The 16562-nt window shown below is 42.4% G+C and overlaps 1 protein-coding gene across 2 annotated transcripts in view; it reads left to right on the forward strand.

The window, feature by feature from the left end:
* The window catches only part of kdm5a (lysine demethylase 5A), a 216135-nt gene that overhangs the window by 186450 nt on the left and 13123 nt on the right, over positions 1-16562 (forward strand). For both annotated transcript variants that reach the window (XM_060840034.1, XM_060840036.1), the window contains 3 exons: positions 6490-7041; positions 10955-11098; positions 15600-15762. In XM_060840034.1, coding sequence (XP_060696017.1) covers positions 6490-7041; positions 10955-11098; positions 15600-15762 — 859 coding nt within the window. The remainder of the gene's footprint in view (positions 1-6489; positions 7042-10954; positions 11099-15599; positions 15763-16562) is intronic.

The raw sequence follows: 16562 nt of genomic DNA on the forward strand, positions 1-16562 counted from the left end.
TTCCTCCAGTCATAGAGTCATACAGATGTACAGCATGGAAACAAACCTTTCGGTCCGACCTGTCCATGTCGACCAAATATCCCAAACCAATCTAGCCCCACCGGCCAGCACCTGGCCCATATCCCTCCAAACCCTTCCTATTCATATAACCTATTCAGATGCCTGTTGAATGTTGCAATTGTACTAGCCTCCACCACTTTCTCTTGCAGCTCATTCCATACACGTACCACCCTCCACGTGAAAACTTTGCCTCTTGGGTCTCTCTTGTATCTTTCCCCTCTCACCCTAAACCTAAGCCCTCTAATTCTGGACTCCCCCACCCCAGGGAAAAGACTTTGCCTATTTATCCTATGCATGCCCCTCATGATTTTATAAACTTCAATAAGATCACCAGTCAGCCTCCGATGCTCCAGGGAACACAGCCCTAGCCTGTTCAGCCTTTCCCTATAGCTCAAGCCCTCCAACCCTGGCAACATCCTTGTAAATCTTTTCTGAATCCCCTCAAGTTTCACAACATCTTTCCGATAGGAAGGAGACCAGAATTGCATGCAACATTCCAACAGTGGTCTAACCAATGCCATAACATGACCTCCCAACTCCTGTACTCCATACTCTGACCAATAAAGAAAAACATACTAAACGCCGTCTTCACTATTCTATCTACCTGTGACTCCATTTTCAAGGTGCTATGAACCTGCACTCCAAGGTCTTTGTTCAGCAACACTCCCTCAGACCTTACCATTAAGTGTATAAGTCCTGCTACGATTTGATTTCCCAAAATGCAGCACCTTGCACTTATTAAATTAAACTCCATCTGCTACTTCTCAGCCTATTGGCCCATCTGATCAAGATCCCGTTGCAATCCAAGGTAACTTTCTTTGCTGTCCACTACACCTCCAATTTTGGTATCATCTGCAAACTTTTGAACTATACCTCTTATGCTTACAACCAAATATATCCAATTTATATAAACGACAAAAAGTAGTGGACCCAGCACCGATCCTTGTGGAACTGCACTGGTCATAGGCCTCCAGTCTGGAAAAAAAAACAACTCTGTCTTCTACCTTTGAGCTTCTGTATCTAAATGGCTAGTTCTCCCTGTATTCCATGAGATGTAACCTTGCTAACCAGTCTCCCATGGGGAACCTTGCCGAACGCCTTACTGAAATCAATTTGATCATGTTTACCACTCTGCCCCCATCAATCCTTTTTGTTAATTCAGAATTCACTAATGTTGGGGGCGGAGTAGGTGTAGGTAATACGTTTGCTGAGTACTGACAGTTTGCCCTTTAGTGAGGGGGAGGTCTGAGGGTGTGGTAAAAACCCAGCAGGGCTGGGTCCTGGTGTGGGGTTGAAGTTGGGAGTGAGGGTGGAGACAGTCTCGACAGTGGGGGTGGGAGGGGTCATGTGACCAATGATGATGCCTCCAGTCATGTGACTGGTGATATCCCAGAGATGGCGTGGTCGACTGTGTTCGCAGGGGTGGAAGTGATGTCATTAATGGTGGTAGAAGTAGCAATGTAGTAGACATCCGTTGAGGCGGGGAGTGAGGTGTGACGTCAGTAATGTTCGCAGAAGAGGCGGGGTTGGACACAGTTTGTAGTTTGGAAGTGACATCATTGGTGACCACGGGGGCGGTATGTGCTGTGATGGTGGCGGAAGTGACGGCATCAGCACTGGCGAGAGTGACATCATCAACCACGGCATTGGAGGCAGGTGGATTAATAGCATCCAGAGGAGGTTGCAGATGGGGTTCGGAGTGATCATGGAGCCCTGGGTTTGGAGCTAAGTGTAAGAGTTTGGTGTACATCTCCTTTATGTCCGATAGGTTGGAGATAAAGCATTTGTTGAGTATGTGGATCCTTCTCCGGATGAAGGACAGCAGAGGTCCTTTGCGGGTCTGGAAGAATGAGGTGGGGCAGGGCTGACTATAGAGAGAGTTAGTGTCGACACATGACTGCAAGCGTGGACCTGAGTATTTGGGGGGGGATAACTGTTTGTGGAGGCTCTGGATTTGTCCCTGTTCCACAGATACACCAGCACCATCTCCACCTTTGCCTCTGCAACATCTGTGGCTGTATCGATGCTGCCTCATTGCCCCGTGAGGAACTTGAACAGTTTATTCACCACATCAACACCTTCCATCCCAACCTCAAATTCACCTGGTCTATCCTTGACACCTCTCTCCCCTTCCTGGACCTCTGTCTCTATCTCCGGATACCATCTAAATACTGGCATCTTCTACACACCCACCGACTCCCACAGCTACCTATTCTATACCACCTCCCACTGCCCCTCCTGTAAAAACGTGATCCCCTACTCAGTTCCTCTGCCTCTGCCATACCTGCTGTCAGGATGAGCAATTTTACTCCAATTCATCCCAGATGTCCGCTTACTTCAAGGATTGTAATTTTCCCTCCCCCAGTGGTCAATGATGTTCTCAATCGCACCTCCTCCATTTCCCATACTTCTGCTCTCAAACCCCCCTCCCCCAACCCCAATGAAGATAGAATCCTCACATTCCATCTCATCACTCTCCAAATCCAGCATGTCGTGTTCTACACCCCACTCCCAATCCCCTCACCTGTCCAAAGCCCTAAGGAATCATTTCAAATCCGGCAGAGATTTACTTGTACATCCTCCTACCTCATCTATTGTATCTAGTGCTCTCACTGGGGTCTCCTCTATATCGGAGAGACCGAGGGCAAATTTGCGGAATGCTTCTGGATATCTGGTCTGTAAGCACAAACTCAATCCCACCATCCTATGGTCATCCACTTATACTCCCTCCGCCCCGTTGCTCCCCTGAGGACATATCCATTCTGCACCTCCCCCACTGCCTACACAAGGCCACCCGCAAACTGGAGGAGGAACATCTCATCTTCTGCCTCGGGAGCCTACAACCACACGGCATGAATGTTGAATTCATCAGTTTCCAATCCCCGCTCTACCCCATCCCAGATCCAGTTCTCCAACTCCGATTCACCCTCTTGACCTAACCTATCTCTGTTCATCTTCCTTTCCACCTATCCACTCCACTCTTTGTATTAACCTATCACTATCATCTCCTACCTTTGCCCACCAATGGCCTACTTTTCCCTTATCCCCATCCCTCTTCCCCCATTTATCTTTCAACCCCCTTCCCAGTCCTGGAGAAGGGTCCTGCCCGAAACATTTACTCTCTTGTTCCTCGGATGCTGCCTGGCCGGCTGTGCCTTTTCCAGCAAAACATTTTATTAACTCGGTGCTTCCACAAATATCACCATCAATGATGGAATAACCTAGGACATCAGTGTAAAAGGTAAGGCTGAAACATTCATAACACTCTTCAAATTGAAGTGCCAATTGGATGTTCTATCATGGCCTCTTCCAGTGGTCCCCAGCATCATAGATACCAGTGTTCAGCCAATTCGATTCACTCCGTGTGATATCCATATTAAGTTGAAGGCACTGAATAGTGCAAAGGCTATGGATCCTGACAACCTTGAAGCAATGGTACTGAAGGCTTGTGCTCCAAAACATACCGCTCCCTTGCTAACCAGCACAGGGTTTCCTTACCCGTGTTTAACCTGAAACAATGAGACTTCAGAGGGCGTGGAGTCAATGTTCAGGACTCCCAGGGGAACTACCTCCCAACTGTCTCGCTCTTCTAGCACAGTTGCAACACTGGCATCTACGCTACAGTGTGGAAAAACTGCCCAGGTATGTCCTGTGCAGGTCATTCTAGTACAGTGTGGGTTTCATCAATGCAAATTGGCTATAATGCGATTGACAAATTGTGGGTGCTATTTGGCTAACACAGACTTTCTCCTGAATGACCATAGCGATTTTCTATTTACATATATCTTTTACAGCGCAATTTTTTCTGACTGTTTTCCATAGTGTGATTTTCTATAGCACAAGGTTTCAGGAGAAAGCAACGGTTGCATTATAGCAGAACGATCTGTATGCAAAAAGCAGGACAAATCCAACCCAGCCAGTTACCACCCCATTAATCTACTCTACTGAACAGTAATGAAAGGTGTCATCTGCAGTGTTATCAAGCAGCACCTGCTCAGTGACACACAATTTGGGTTCATCCAGGGCTATGCATCTCCTAACTAGGTTCAAACATGGGCAAAGGAACGGAGTTCTGAGCTGCGACAGGAGTGACAGTCCTTGACATCAAGGCTGAATTCAAAAGTGTGGGGATTCAAGGAGCCCTAGCAAAACTGGCTTCGATGTCTACTCCAGGGAGTAGACATGCTGCTGGTTGGAATCATACCTGGCACACAGGAAAATGGTTGTGGTTGTGTGGAGATCTGTCATCTCAGCTGCAGGACATGACTGCTGGAGTTCCTCCAGATAGTGAGTTAGGCCCAAACTTTGTTAGCTGCTTCATCAATGACCTTCCCTCCACTGTGTAGTCAGAAGTGGGAATGTTTGCTGATGTTGTTGCAATGTTCAGCACCATTTGTGACTACTTAAATATTGAAGCAGACCATTTTCAAAAGCATCAAAATTTGGACAATATCCAAATGCTGAGATGTGGCAAGTAACATTCACACCAAGCAAATGCCAGGCAGGAACCAATAAAAGACAATCTAGCTACTGCCCCTTGGCATTCAGTGGTGTTACCATCATGGAATTCCCCCACTGTCAATATTAGTGGGGTTACCATTGACCAGTAACTGAACTAGACTCAACACAAAAACACAGCGGTGACAAGAGCAGATCAGAGGCTATGAATACTGCAATGACCCTCCAAAACCTGTTCACCGTCAAGGAGAAAATGAGGGCTGCAGATCTGCTGCCCACCATCTGCAAGGCACCAGTCAGGGGTGTCATAGAATCCTCCCCACTTGTCTGGATGGGTGCAGCTCCAACAACATTTCAATCTTGACACCATCCAGGACAAAGCAGCTCACTTGATTGACACCACATCCACTCCCTCCACTACTGAAACTCAATGAGTTACACTGCAGAAATTCACCAAAGTTCCTCAACCTTTTAAACCCACAACCACTTCCATCTGGAACAACAAGGCAGCAGGGGCATGGGGGCAACTCTATCTGCAACCTCTCACCATTCTGACTTTTAAATACATTGCCATTCCTTCACTGTTGCTGAGTCAGAATCCTAGACTTCCCTTCCTAATGGCATTGTCGGTCAACGTGCAGTGGGTGTAATGCAGCAGTTCAAGAAGGCAGTTCACCCCCTTCTCAAAAGCTATAAATGATGGCCAGTTAGCAATGTTGACATCCCATAAATGAATAAAAGAATATCACCATTGGTAATGCCTCTGTCTCAGAGTCAAATTGCCAACCAGACTGTACTCTGCTTTAATGCATTATATATTATGCTTTGCACAAATATCAATTCAAGAGGTAAATTGTTCTGATAATGAAAAATCTCACCAAAATGTGCATTTTGACATTAGTTCCACAGTGTTTCTTTCTAATTCCTTTTCATCATGTATTTTCTTCACTAATATTACCCCCTGGCTAATCCTTCTACTAAACTGACAAACCACGTGGCAAGGGCCTGGTTCTGTTCAGGTGCGGTCCATTCATCCTGTGTAGTTATAACACCCCAGAAGGACCCTTGTGACCCAGTGGTAGTGTTCCCATGCATGAACCCATTGACTTAGGTTCAAGTCTCACCTGCTACAGAAGTTTGTAATAATATCTCTGAACAGGTTGATTAGAAAAATAGGTGAAATATTTTTTAAAAAGTTTATAATTCCTCTTTGTGGTGCAGTGGGAGCATTCCTCCCTCTGGGCATTGGGGGCATGGTTTCAAATCCCACCTGCTCCAGATGGTGTAATGACATCTCTGAAAGAAGTGGTGGAGGCTGGTACAATTGCAACATTTAAGAGGCATTTGGATGGGTGTATGAATTGGAAAGGTTTGGAGGGATATGGGCCGGGTGCTGGCAGGTGGGACTAGATTGGGTTGGGATATCTGGTCGGCATGGATGGATTGGATCGAAGGGTCTGTTTCCATGCTGTACATCTCTATGACTCTACGAAAAAAATCTGCATCTTCCCAAAACTAGTCCAGATATTGATGTATTTAATTATTTTTTTTTGTGAAAATGTGTAATTATGTTTTGAAAACCATTCTTGCCAGACTGAGGACTGCATAAAACAGTGGCAGAAAATATCTATAACCCCTACCATAGATTTACTCAGTTCACCTTTCTTAACAAAATTTACAGATGGCCAAATTATGATTATTCCCTTAACACTATTGTTAAAATTCAGACTATATGCTTGAGTCATGTTCATTTATTCTGAACCCTGTAGTGAATATAACAGCAAGGTTGATTGTTTTTAACTTGTATGTTATTATAATTTCGGATATTTTATTCAAAACTGGAAGTTTTCACTGGTCACTTGGTCATTTCCTGTTACTCGGTGAAATTTAATTTTTAACTCTTAATGAAATTGCTGATATCACTATTCACGTCCTGATATGTTTTTACTTATTTCTTTTGACATTCTTCAGATCGCAGGTTTCCGTGCCATGGAGCAAAAGGAATGTGAAGCTATGCATTCTTTGAGAGCAGCAAACCTGGCTAAAATGGCAATGGTGGATCGCATTGAAGAAATCAAGTTCTGTGTGTGTCGCAAAATAGCCAGTGGTTTTATGTTACAGTGTGAACTTTGTAAAGATTGGTTTCATAGCACTTGTGTTCCTCTACCCAAAACTGGCACACAAAAAAAAGGACTGGCCTGGCAAACTAAGGAGGTGAAATTCTTGTGCCCATTGTGCATGCGCTCTCGAAGGCCACGTCTTGAAACCATTCTTTCACTGCTCGTTTCCCTTCAGAAGCTTCCAGTTCGTTTACCAGAAGGAGATGCCTTACAGTGTCTGACAGAGAGAGCAATGAGCTGGCAGGATCGGGCCAGGCAAGCCCTGGCCACAGATGAGCTCTCTTCTGCACTTGCAAAGCTGTCTGTATTAAGCCAGCGCATGGTGGAACAGGCAGCAAGAGAGAAAACGGAGAAAATAATAAGTGCTGAGCTGCAGAAGGCAGCAGCCAATCCAGACTTGCAGGTAATAAAAAAAATACAAGCGCCTGGGTATTGAAATGACCAAAAGACCATAAGATACGGGAGCCAAAGTAAGCCAATTGGCCTATTGAGTCTACTCCAAATTCAATGAGATCATGGCTGATCTGATGACTCTCAACACCATTTTTCTTGCCTTTTCTCAACCCTTAATTCTCTAAATGATTTAAAATGTGTTTATCAAACCTCGAATGTACTGAAAGACTCAGCCTTGGCAGCCCTCTGCATTAAAGAATTATACAGATTAGCACAGAAAAAGAATTCTTCCTCAACTCTGTTTTAAGTAGGTCTGATATTAGCTCCCTTGTACTAGACTCCCACAAAAGGAAACCATCTTCCTGCACCTAACTTAAGTACTCTGAGAACATGGTCTTCTCTCATTCTTCTAAACTCCTCAGACTACAAGCCCAACTTATTCAACTTCTCCTCTTAACAAAATGTTCCTTACTGGTGATTGGCCAGTGTTGTAATTGTACCACTTCTTCAGATAACTTGTTCCATATACCTGCCACTCTCTGCGTGAAAAAATTTACCCTTCAGTTCCTTTTTAAATCTTTCCTGTCTCACCTTAAACCTGTGCCCTCTAATTTTGGACTCCCTCACCCTAGGAAAAAGACTTCGGCTTTTCACAGTATCCATGCCCCTCATGATTTTATAAACCTCTATAAGGTTACGCCTCAGCTTCTGATGTTCCGGGGGGAAAGAATCTCCGCAAATTCCACCTCTCTCTTTAGCTCACACTCTCCAGTCCGGGCAACATTCTTGAAAGTCTTTTCTGCACCCTTTCAAGTTTAACAACATCCTTTCTATAGTAGGTAGACCAACATTATATGCAATATTCTAAAATTGGTCTCACCAATGACAACATGACATCCCAACTCCTTTACTCAAATGAGCTGACCAATGTGGACAAGCATACCACCCTGTCTACCTGTGACACCACTTTCAAGGAGCTATGCACCTGCATCTCTAGTTCTCCTTGTTCAACAACACTCTCCAGGGCCCTAGCATTAACTGTAGAAGATCTGCTCCAGTTTACCTTGCCAAAATGCAGTACCTCTCATTCGGTTAAATTGAACTCCATCTGCTACTCCATGGCCCGTTGGCCAATCTGATCAAGCTGCCATTGTACTCTGAGATAACCACTTTTGCTGTCCCTTACATCATCTATTTTGTTGTGATCTGCAAGTATACTAACCATGCCTCCAACATTCACATTTATATGCAGAATGAAAAACAGGTGGACCCAGCCGTGATCAGTGAGGCAGACTGCTGTCTCAGGCTTCCAGTCTGTAAAGCAACCCTCTACCACCACCGTCTTTCTCCTTCCTTCAAACCAATTTTGTATCCAGCTGGCTAGCTCCCCTGGATCCCATGTGATCTAACCTTACTAACTAGTCTACCATGTGGAATTTTGTTGAATGCTTTGCTGTAGTACACAAAATGTTTATTGCTTTGTCTTCATCAATCTTCTTTATCACCTCTTCAAAAAAAACCTCAAATCAAGTTATTGAGGCATGATTTCCCACCCACAAAGCTAACTTTGTGACTCTAATCAATCTACCTTTCCATTTGCATGTAAATCCCTTCCTTCAAAGTCCCCTACAACAACCTGGCCACGACTGACAAAAGGCTCACCAGCTTATCATCTTTATGATATAGGCTTTTCCCTATAGCTTTTCTTAAATAATGGCACCACATTAGCCAACCTCCAATCTTCCAGCACCTCACCCATGGCTATTGATACAAATCTCCCAGCAAAAAAATAAGAAAATTATGGGATATCAAACAATTACCAGTTTGCACCAACATCCTAAAGTATAAGAGCAGAAAAAAGTCATTGAGTCTGCTCCACCCTTGATAGTGTCACAGAGAGGTATAGCAGAGAAACAGACCCTTCGGTCCAACTCCTCCATGCCAACGAGATGTCCTTAATTAATCTAGTCCCATTTGTCAGCACTTGGACCATATCCCTCTGACCCTTTGTATTCATATACCCATCCGGATGTCTTTTAAATGTTGTAATTGTACCAGCCTCCACCGCTTCCTCTGGAAGCTCATTCCATACACACATCGCCCTCTGCGTGCAAAAGTTGCCCCTTAGATCCCTTTTAAATCTTTCCCTCCTCACCCTAAGCCTATGCCCTCTAGTTCTGGGCTCCCCCACCCCAGGGAAAAATCCTTGTCTACTCACCCTATCCATGTCTTTATAAACCACTATAAGATCACACCTCAGCCTCCAACTTTAGGAAAAACAGCTCCAGCGTATTCAGCCGCTCTCTATAGCTCAAACCATCCAACGCTGGCAAAATCCATTCAATAAAATCATGACAATCTGATAATCCTCAACGCCTTTGCTGCCTTTTCCTTTATATTATTTCCCAACCTCATTCTCTAAGGGCCTTATGTTCACTTTGGCCCCTGTCTTCGTTTTTAATCTCACTGTCAGTCCATTTTTGCATTACTTACAAATTTGCCCTCAGTTTATTTTCTCAGCCTTTGTAATTGTTTTTTGGGACGTGTAAAACATTCCAAATCGTCTGGTTTACCGTTAATCTTTGCACATTGTATGCCTTTTATTTCAGTTTGACACTATCCTTAACTTCCTTAGTCATAGTGGGTTTATTCCCTTCCTATGAGTTCTCCTTCATCGCTACAATGTTTTAATTTTTGTGAGTCACAAACTATTTTTTTAAAGTATTTGTCTTTGTTCCATGATCTCCACTAAGGAGATTAATCCTAGGTTAATGTCCAGAAATGTGGGCAAAATAAATGGGTCATTTTCTAAGGGGAAGATGGGGAAGAGTCAGGTACTAAAAATACTTACAAGAATTATATGAAATCGTTTGCACTTTCTCATGTTAGCTTCACCTTCTGTCTCATGTTTTCTTGTTTCCTTTTCCACTTTGAACTCTTCCTGATTCTCCCTTATTTATCTGTCAGGAGCAACAGTTCTCTTGCAAAGTTGTACCTTTACAGAGCTTCCTACCAAATATCCATACAGTCACCAAGAAAACCTACTTCTGTCCTTTTGGTAACGATTGACTTGACTTCTTCGCCAATTTGTGTGCTGCTGAATTTTTTCATTGTTTGCAAATGTTGTCGCAAGACTTCGTTATTTCATTAAACTACTAGCCTGCTTCCATAGTTTCCATGCTGTGGGGAATCATTCAAAACTCTATCCCAATCCTAAATCATATCAAATCCCATTCACTTATCTTTCCTGTGCTACTTAACCTAGATGCAAACATACCAATGAGGAACAAAAATATGCCATTTGTTCCTTTTAAGGCAACCAGGCTACTCAATGAGCTCACTGTCTCTCAAAATATTTATTGACCCTGACTGCTGAGCCAACGAGTGCTAAAGTGGCATAACCACTTGAGTTTTTAAAAAAAACCCACCTATTTCAGTCCTACAAGGTGAACCTCTAATTCGTTAAGCAAATCTTCTGATTTTGGAATTGTCCACAAGGGGCTCACAAGAAAGGAAAGTCTTGATTTTTAAAATTCTCGTTCTTAGTTTTATTTTCCATTGCCTGTTCCCTCCTGATTCTCTGTAATCTTCTCCAGCCATACAGCCTCCCCCTACTCCAAACCACACAGGATATTTATGTATTACCAATTCTAGTTTAATATTTCCACCATTGATGACTCTGCCTTCGCCCGCCGAAGCAGGGGGAGTTCAGGAACTTTCCCTCTAAATCATTCTGCCTCGCAACAGATTTTTTCCCCTTTTAAGGTCTCCTTAAAGCCTCCCTTTTAGTTGAAGCTTTAGGCTGTCTTCCCTTATAGCTTCTTATTTGGCATATTGTCACATTTTGTTTAGTATTAATATCTAAACCAAATGATATTGTAAGGAATTACCTGACGGAGGATTTGGTCTTATTCTCTTCCCAGGAACATTTACAGAGTGTCCAACAATCTGCCTTCAGCAGGAGCATGGGGAGTTTGGCAAACTCACCAAGAAAATCTATTGAATTGGATGAGGAGGAAACCGACTCAGATGATGATATCAGGGATGCGTATCGCTACGAGAGAAAAGTAAGTCTGTTTTGGGGGTGGAATTGTTGAAGGCCTGTGTGTGGATTATTTCTGTTGCTGTCTCTGAGGAATACTGAGCTGACTGAGTTCAGGTGAATCCTGCATTTCAACCAGAAAAATTGGAGGCAATCCTCGCTAATTGTGGAATCTGAGTAGTGTCAGCAAAAAGGGCTTTGCTGTTTGGAAGATTTGGGCTTTTGTCCTCCTATCTTTTACTCACTTGTTAGACTGATGTAATGTCTATTGAAATAAGTAGCTCTTTTCCACCATTATAATTTCGATAACTATATCCTGGTACATCTCAGAACAGCGTGAGGTCATTCTACCAACTAAGATTATGCCAGCTTTCTCTTAGAGCAAGTCCAGTCAATCTCATCCCCTTTCTGTCCCCAGAGCTCTGCAAGTTTATTTTGCCTCTAGTGTCCAACCAACTTAGGACTGAAAGTGTTGAACGTCTCCGCTTCTACCCCCACAGAGGGTGAATTCATTGTTATTATAATTTACTGTATTTTTTAAAAACAAATCCACTATCTTTAAAATTATTAGAACACTTTTTTTCCTGTTTAAACTCCCTGAAAATAAATTAAAATTATTTGGTGAAACAGAGAATGATAAAGGAGATTTAGAAACAGGTTAGACACATTCTTATGAGGGGAATTGTGTTCTGAGGAAGGGTCACTCGACCCAAAATGTTAACTCTAATTTCTCTCCACATATGCTGCCAGACCCGCTGAATTTTTCCAGCAAGTTGTTTTTGTTTCTTACTAGGAGATTCACAGAGTACTCTTCAAGTTCCCAGCAAAATTAAGCATACAATGATTTTAAATGAAACAAAAAAGGGAGACTAATTTATACATCAGATCTAAGCATAACCAAAAATAATTAAATTCCACAGGTGAGGTAAGAGTGTGGCAACAAGGAGCTCTACCAAAAGTAGTCAGTGGTGATGGAATAAAGGTTTAATTTTATGGGAAGGTGATGGCTCAATGGTATTATCACTAGATTATTAATCCAGACACCCAGATAATGTCCTTGGTTGACTCCCATTATGGCAAATGGTGGCACTTGAATTCAATTAAAAAAATTCTGTCACTAAAAGTCTATTGATGCCCATGAAACTATTGCTGATTGTCAGGAAATACACATCTGGTTCATTCACGTCCTTTCGGAAACTACTGCCCTTACTTGGTCTAGGCAATTATGAATGGGTTGTAAGTGATTGTCTTCACCAGTATGACCAAAACTTGTGAATTAAGAAAATGTTTTTAAAAGTTCTTAATCGTAAGCTATTATTGCTGCCTGTCTGGTGGTTACAATCCTTTGGTCCTCTACAAAGTTCCCTGTAAGCTGCGGGGCTGCCTGAGTATGTAGCTGCTCCAAGTTTCCATGCACAGCAATTGGCATTGGCATTGACTTTTGGTTACAGAAGTCACGACCACTCTCAAACCTCAAAGGCCAGCACAGCCAAAAAGAGAACTAGAGGGTACGCTGGTCCTCAGCATGCTTTCTTATTAAAGGAAGTGAGTTTTTAAACTCTTCTGGGAAAATAACCTCCAAGAATTTCACATGTTATTTCACCTGCTAATGCTCACTTCCAAATGTCAAAATTAATTTGCTTTTCAAATTAAGTATAGGTTTGCTCTGGCGGTTTCCTTAAATTCCAGAACCTTTGCCAATATGCCTCAGGCACTAATTCCAAGTGAATATGATTTCTCTGCAGTATTATAATTCTGACAGTGAGGCATACATTTCCTGTGCTTTACCTGTTAACAGCCTGTAGAAGCAATATCCTCTTTTGCCTAATTCATATTTCTAGCAGTTTCATTAAATGACACGAGGAATGCCTCCACGTCTTTTTTTCTTCTTGAACTTTGGTAGGACTTGTGTAAATTTAAGTATTTCCTTACTAGACTTCAAATTTTGAGTCTAGTTCTTCCCAATGCATCAGCCTCTGTTATTTCCTATTTAAACTGTATCATTTTAAGCTTCTGTTTGCTGTCTTAGGGTATCATTTCCACTCTTTTCATTTTCATTTCCATTGCCAGTTGCCGTTCCTTGTCTTTTTCTGCCATCTCTAGTTTTCTTTACCCATGTTAAAGCTGCATTTTAGTCTACATACAAAAAGATGAAATTTGTTTAGAGAATGCGACCCTCAGAAACCGAGGATTGATGAGGGCAGAACGGTGGATGTGATCTATATGGACTTCGGTAAGGCGTTCGACAATGTTCCCCATGGGAGACTGGTTAGATCTCATGGAATACAGGGAGAACTAGCCATTTGGATACAGAACTGGCTCAAATGTAGAAGACAGAGGGTGGTGGTGGAGGATTTTTTAGACTGGAGGTCTGTGACCAGTGGAATGTCAGAAGGATCTGTGCCGAATCCACTACTTTTCGTCATTTATATAAATGATTTGGATGTGAGCATAAGCTTGCAGATGATGCCAAAATTGAAGGTGTAGTGGGCTGCAAAGAAGGTTACCTTAGCTTACAACAGAATCTTGATCAGATGGGCAAGTGGGCTGAGGAGTGGCAGATGGAGTTTAATTCAGATAAATGCGAGGTGTTGCATTTTGGGAAAGCAAATCTTCATGGACCTTATCATTCAGTGTATAAGTCCTAAGGGAGTGTTGCAAAACAGAGACCTTGGAGTGCAGGTTCATAGCTCCTTGAAAGTAGAGTCGTAGGTAGATGGGATAGTGAAGAAGGCATTTGGTATGCTTTCCTTTATTAGTCAGAGTATTGATATCGGAGTCGGGAGGTCAGGTTGCTGCTGTACAGGCCGTTGGTTAGGCCACCTTTGGAATAGTGCATGCAGTTCTGGTCTCCTTCCTATCGAAAGGATGTTCTGAAACCTGAGACATACAAGGATTTTGCCAGGGTTGGTGGATTTGAGCTTTCAGGAGAGGCTGAATAGGCTAGGGCTGTTTTTCCTGCAGTGCCTGAGGCTGAGGGGTGACCTTATAAAGGTTTACAAAATCATGAGGGACATGGATAGGATAAATAGACAAAGTGTTTTCCCTGGGATGGGGGAGTCCAGATCTAGAGGGCATAGGTTAGGGTGAGAGGGGAAAGGTATAAAAGAGACCTAAGGGACCACTTTTCATGGTGCATGTATGGAATGATCTGCCAAAGGAAATGATGGAGGCTCGTACAATTGCAACATTTAAAAGGCATCTGGATGGGTATATGAATAGAAAGGGTTTAGTGGGATGTGGGCCAAGTGCTGGCAAATGGGACTGGATTAGTCAGCATGGATGAGTTGGACCAAACGGTCTGTTTCTGAGCTGTACATCTCTATGACTCTGTGAATGTGTATTACTTGCAGCATGTGTAAATCAGCATGTTGTTAGTGTAGCTGTTGGCACACAGAAGATTGTTCAGTAAATACAGCAATCATTAAAGTTTTACAAGAAAAACAAACTAAGCAACAGGCTTTATTTTAAGAGACAGAATTTAAAAAGTCGAGAATTAAGTCTAAATATGTACTGAAATTGTTTAGTTCACACCTAGTGTACTGTGTGTAGCTCTGGACACCATATTATAAATGGGATATCAAGGCAGTATAGAGAGTGTTAAAATTTACAAGGATGACACCAGAAATGTGTGAAAGCAAACATCATGAAAGGATTGGTAATCTGCATCTCTATTCTTCTAAAAATGAAGGCTGAGGAATGACCAAGTCAAGATCTTTAAACTCTTGACAGATACAGAATACAAAATGTTTCCTTTTGTGGAGCAAAAGCCATCAGTAGAAGAATTTCATTGAGAAATGGGGTTTTAGAAAAAACTTTGTTTCCCCAATGAGGGAGTGGATGTCCCACAGGGAAGTGAATAGGAGGAAGCTGGAGAGGCCTATCAGTGAGAAGGAAATTGAGGACTGTAATGATGGATTTTAATAAGGGGAGTTGGGAGTTGGCACAAGTAGGGCAGAAACATTGACATGGATTGTTTTGGCTGAATGGCTTGTTTGTTTCATATTTCCAGTGTGATCCTATGAAATTCATGTTTTCGGAAAACTCCTTAATCTTTCAAAATTATTCATTGTCAATACACCCTCCACTGTTCTTCCCCCTTATGCTCAATTTATTCTTACTTTGTTTTTAAGGATCAAAAGTTACAGTATAGGTTTAAATCCAATATTGAGGTCTTGTCATATGATATAGTGTCCAATACACTTTGCCCAAATAGGCTGAGAGTTAGTCTTGTGGAAACAAAAGTTTAATCTATCAACAAACGCATCGACCTGGGCCCAATATACCGACCACTGCAGCGGACAGCTGGAACTGACAACCAGAAGCTGCAGATACAAACCACTACAAATGCCGGAGAAAGATCACAGAAGCTCTTCACAGGAGGTTCCCAAGCACTGAGAATGTCACTTAGGGGACGAAACGTTTGCAACACAAATTCCCAGCTCGGTGAACAGAACCGCAACAGTTTAGTGTATATTTGTGTAGCGTATTGAGCTCAAACTATTACAGTTTTCTTTGTTTCCCAGGATGGTGCAAGCAGTGTCTCATCAGGTAGCTTGGAACCAAATCTCTTCTGCGATGAAGAAATTCCAATCAAAGCAGAGGAGGTGGTGTCACATGTATGGCCAGCAACACCGTCTTTCTGTGCTGAACATGCTTACTCTTCAGCATCAAAATCTTTCTCACAAGGTCAGTCTGGTTTCTAATACAATGTTGTTTGTGTATCTGCTGGTCTGGTAGCATCCTCTTAGAATCACAGACTTCTATCATACATATGGTGGCCATTCAACCCATTGTGTCTGTACCGGCTCCCCAAAGAGCTATCCGCCTGGTCCCATTCTCCAGCCTTATCTTTGTAACCCTCTAAATTCATCATTTTCAAATACATATCCAACTCTCTTTTGAAATCTCATGGAATCTGCATCCAGCACTCTCCCAGACAGTACATTCTTAGGGCATGGTGTAATATTTGTTTCTTATTTTTCTACTGTTATGCTAAAAAGACTGTAGTGCTTATTTATTTATTTATCTATTTCTGTAACTCAAACTTTGTACCATAGATATCAAACTTTATATCTATGATGGTGCCATGTGTGGTGACATTGTATACTTTTCACTGTCCTCTTGTACCCTGTACTTGAGGACAGGTGACATTCAAATCTAAATCTAAAACTGTGTACCTATTGGTCTGACAGTATCTTCTAATACCACTATTTAATGTGTACATGTTGGTCTGGCAGTGCCAAGGTGCAGAAATCATATTCCTTTTGTCGTTCTGTGAAATATGACTGATATGCAACATAACTTCATACACCCACCACCATATTCTTAAATATTTCTTGATGGCAAGCACCTTATTGTTCCCTGATTTAAAATTTTACAATTGGTAAAATTGTACAGTAGCTATTTACAAAAAAGTTCTGAACTTATGCTGCACTTAGAACACAGAAATGTTCCCTAATTTTGCTCCTGAATTGTCTGCCTTAAAA

This window comes from Hemiscyllium ocellatum, chromosome 19 (genome assembly GCF_020745735.1).
Source record: "Hemiscyllium ocellatum isolate sHemOce1 chromosome 19, sHemOce1.pat.X.cur, whole genome shotgun sequence".
Classification (NCBI taxonomy): Eukaryota; Metazoa; Chordata; class Chondrichthyes; order Orectolobiformes; family Hemiscylliidae; genus Hemiscyllium; species Hemiscyllium ocellatum.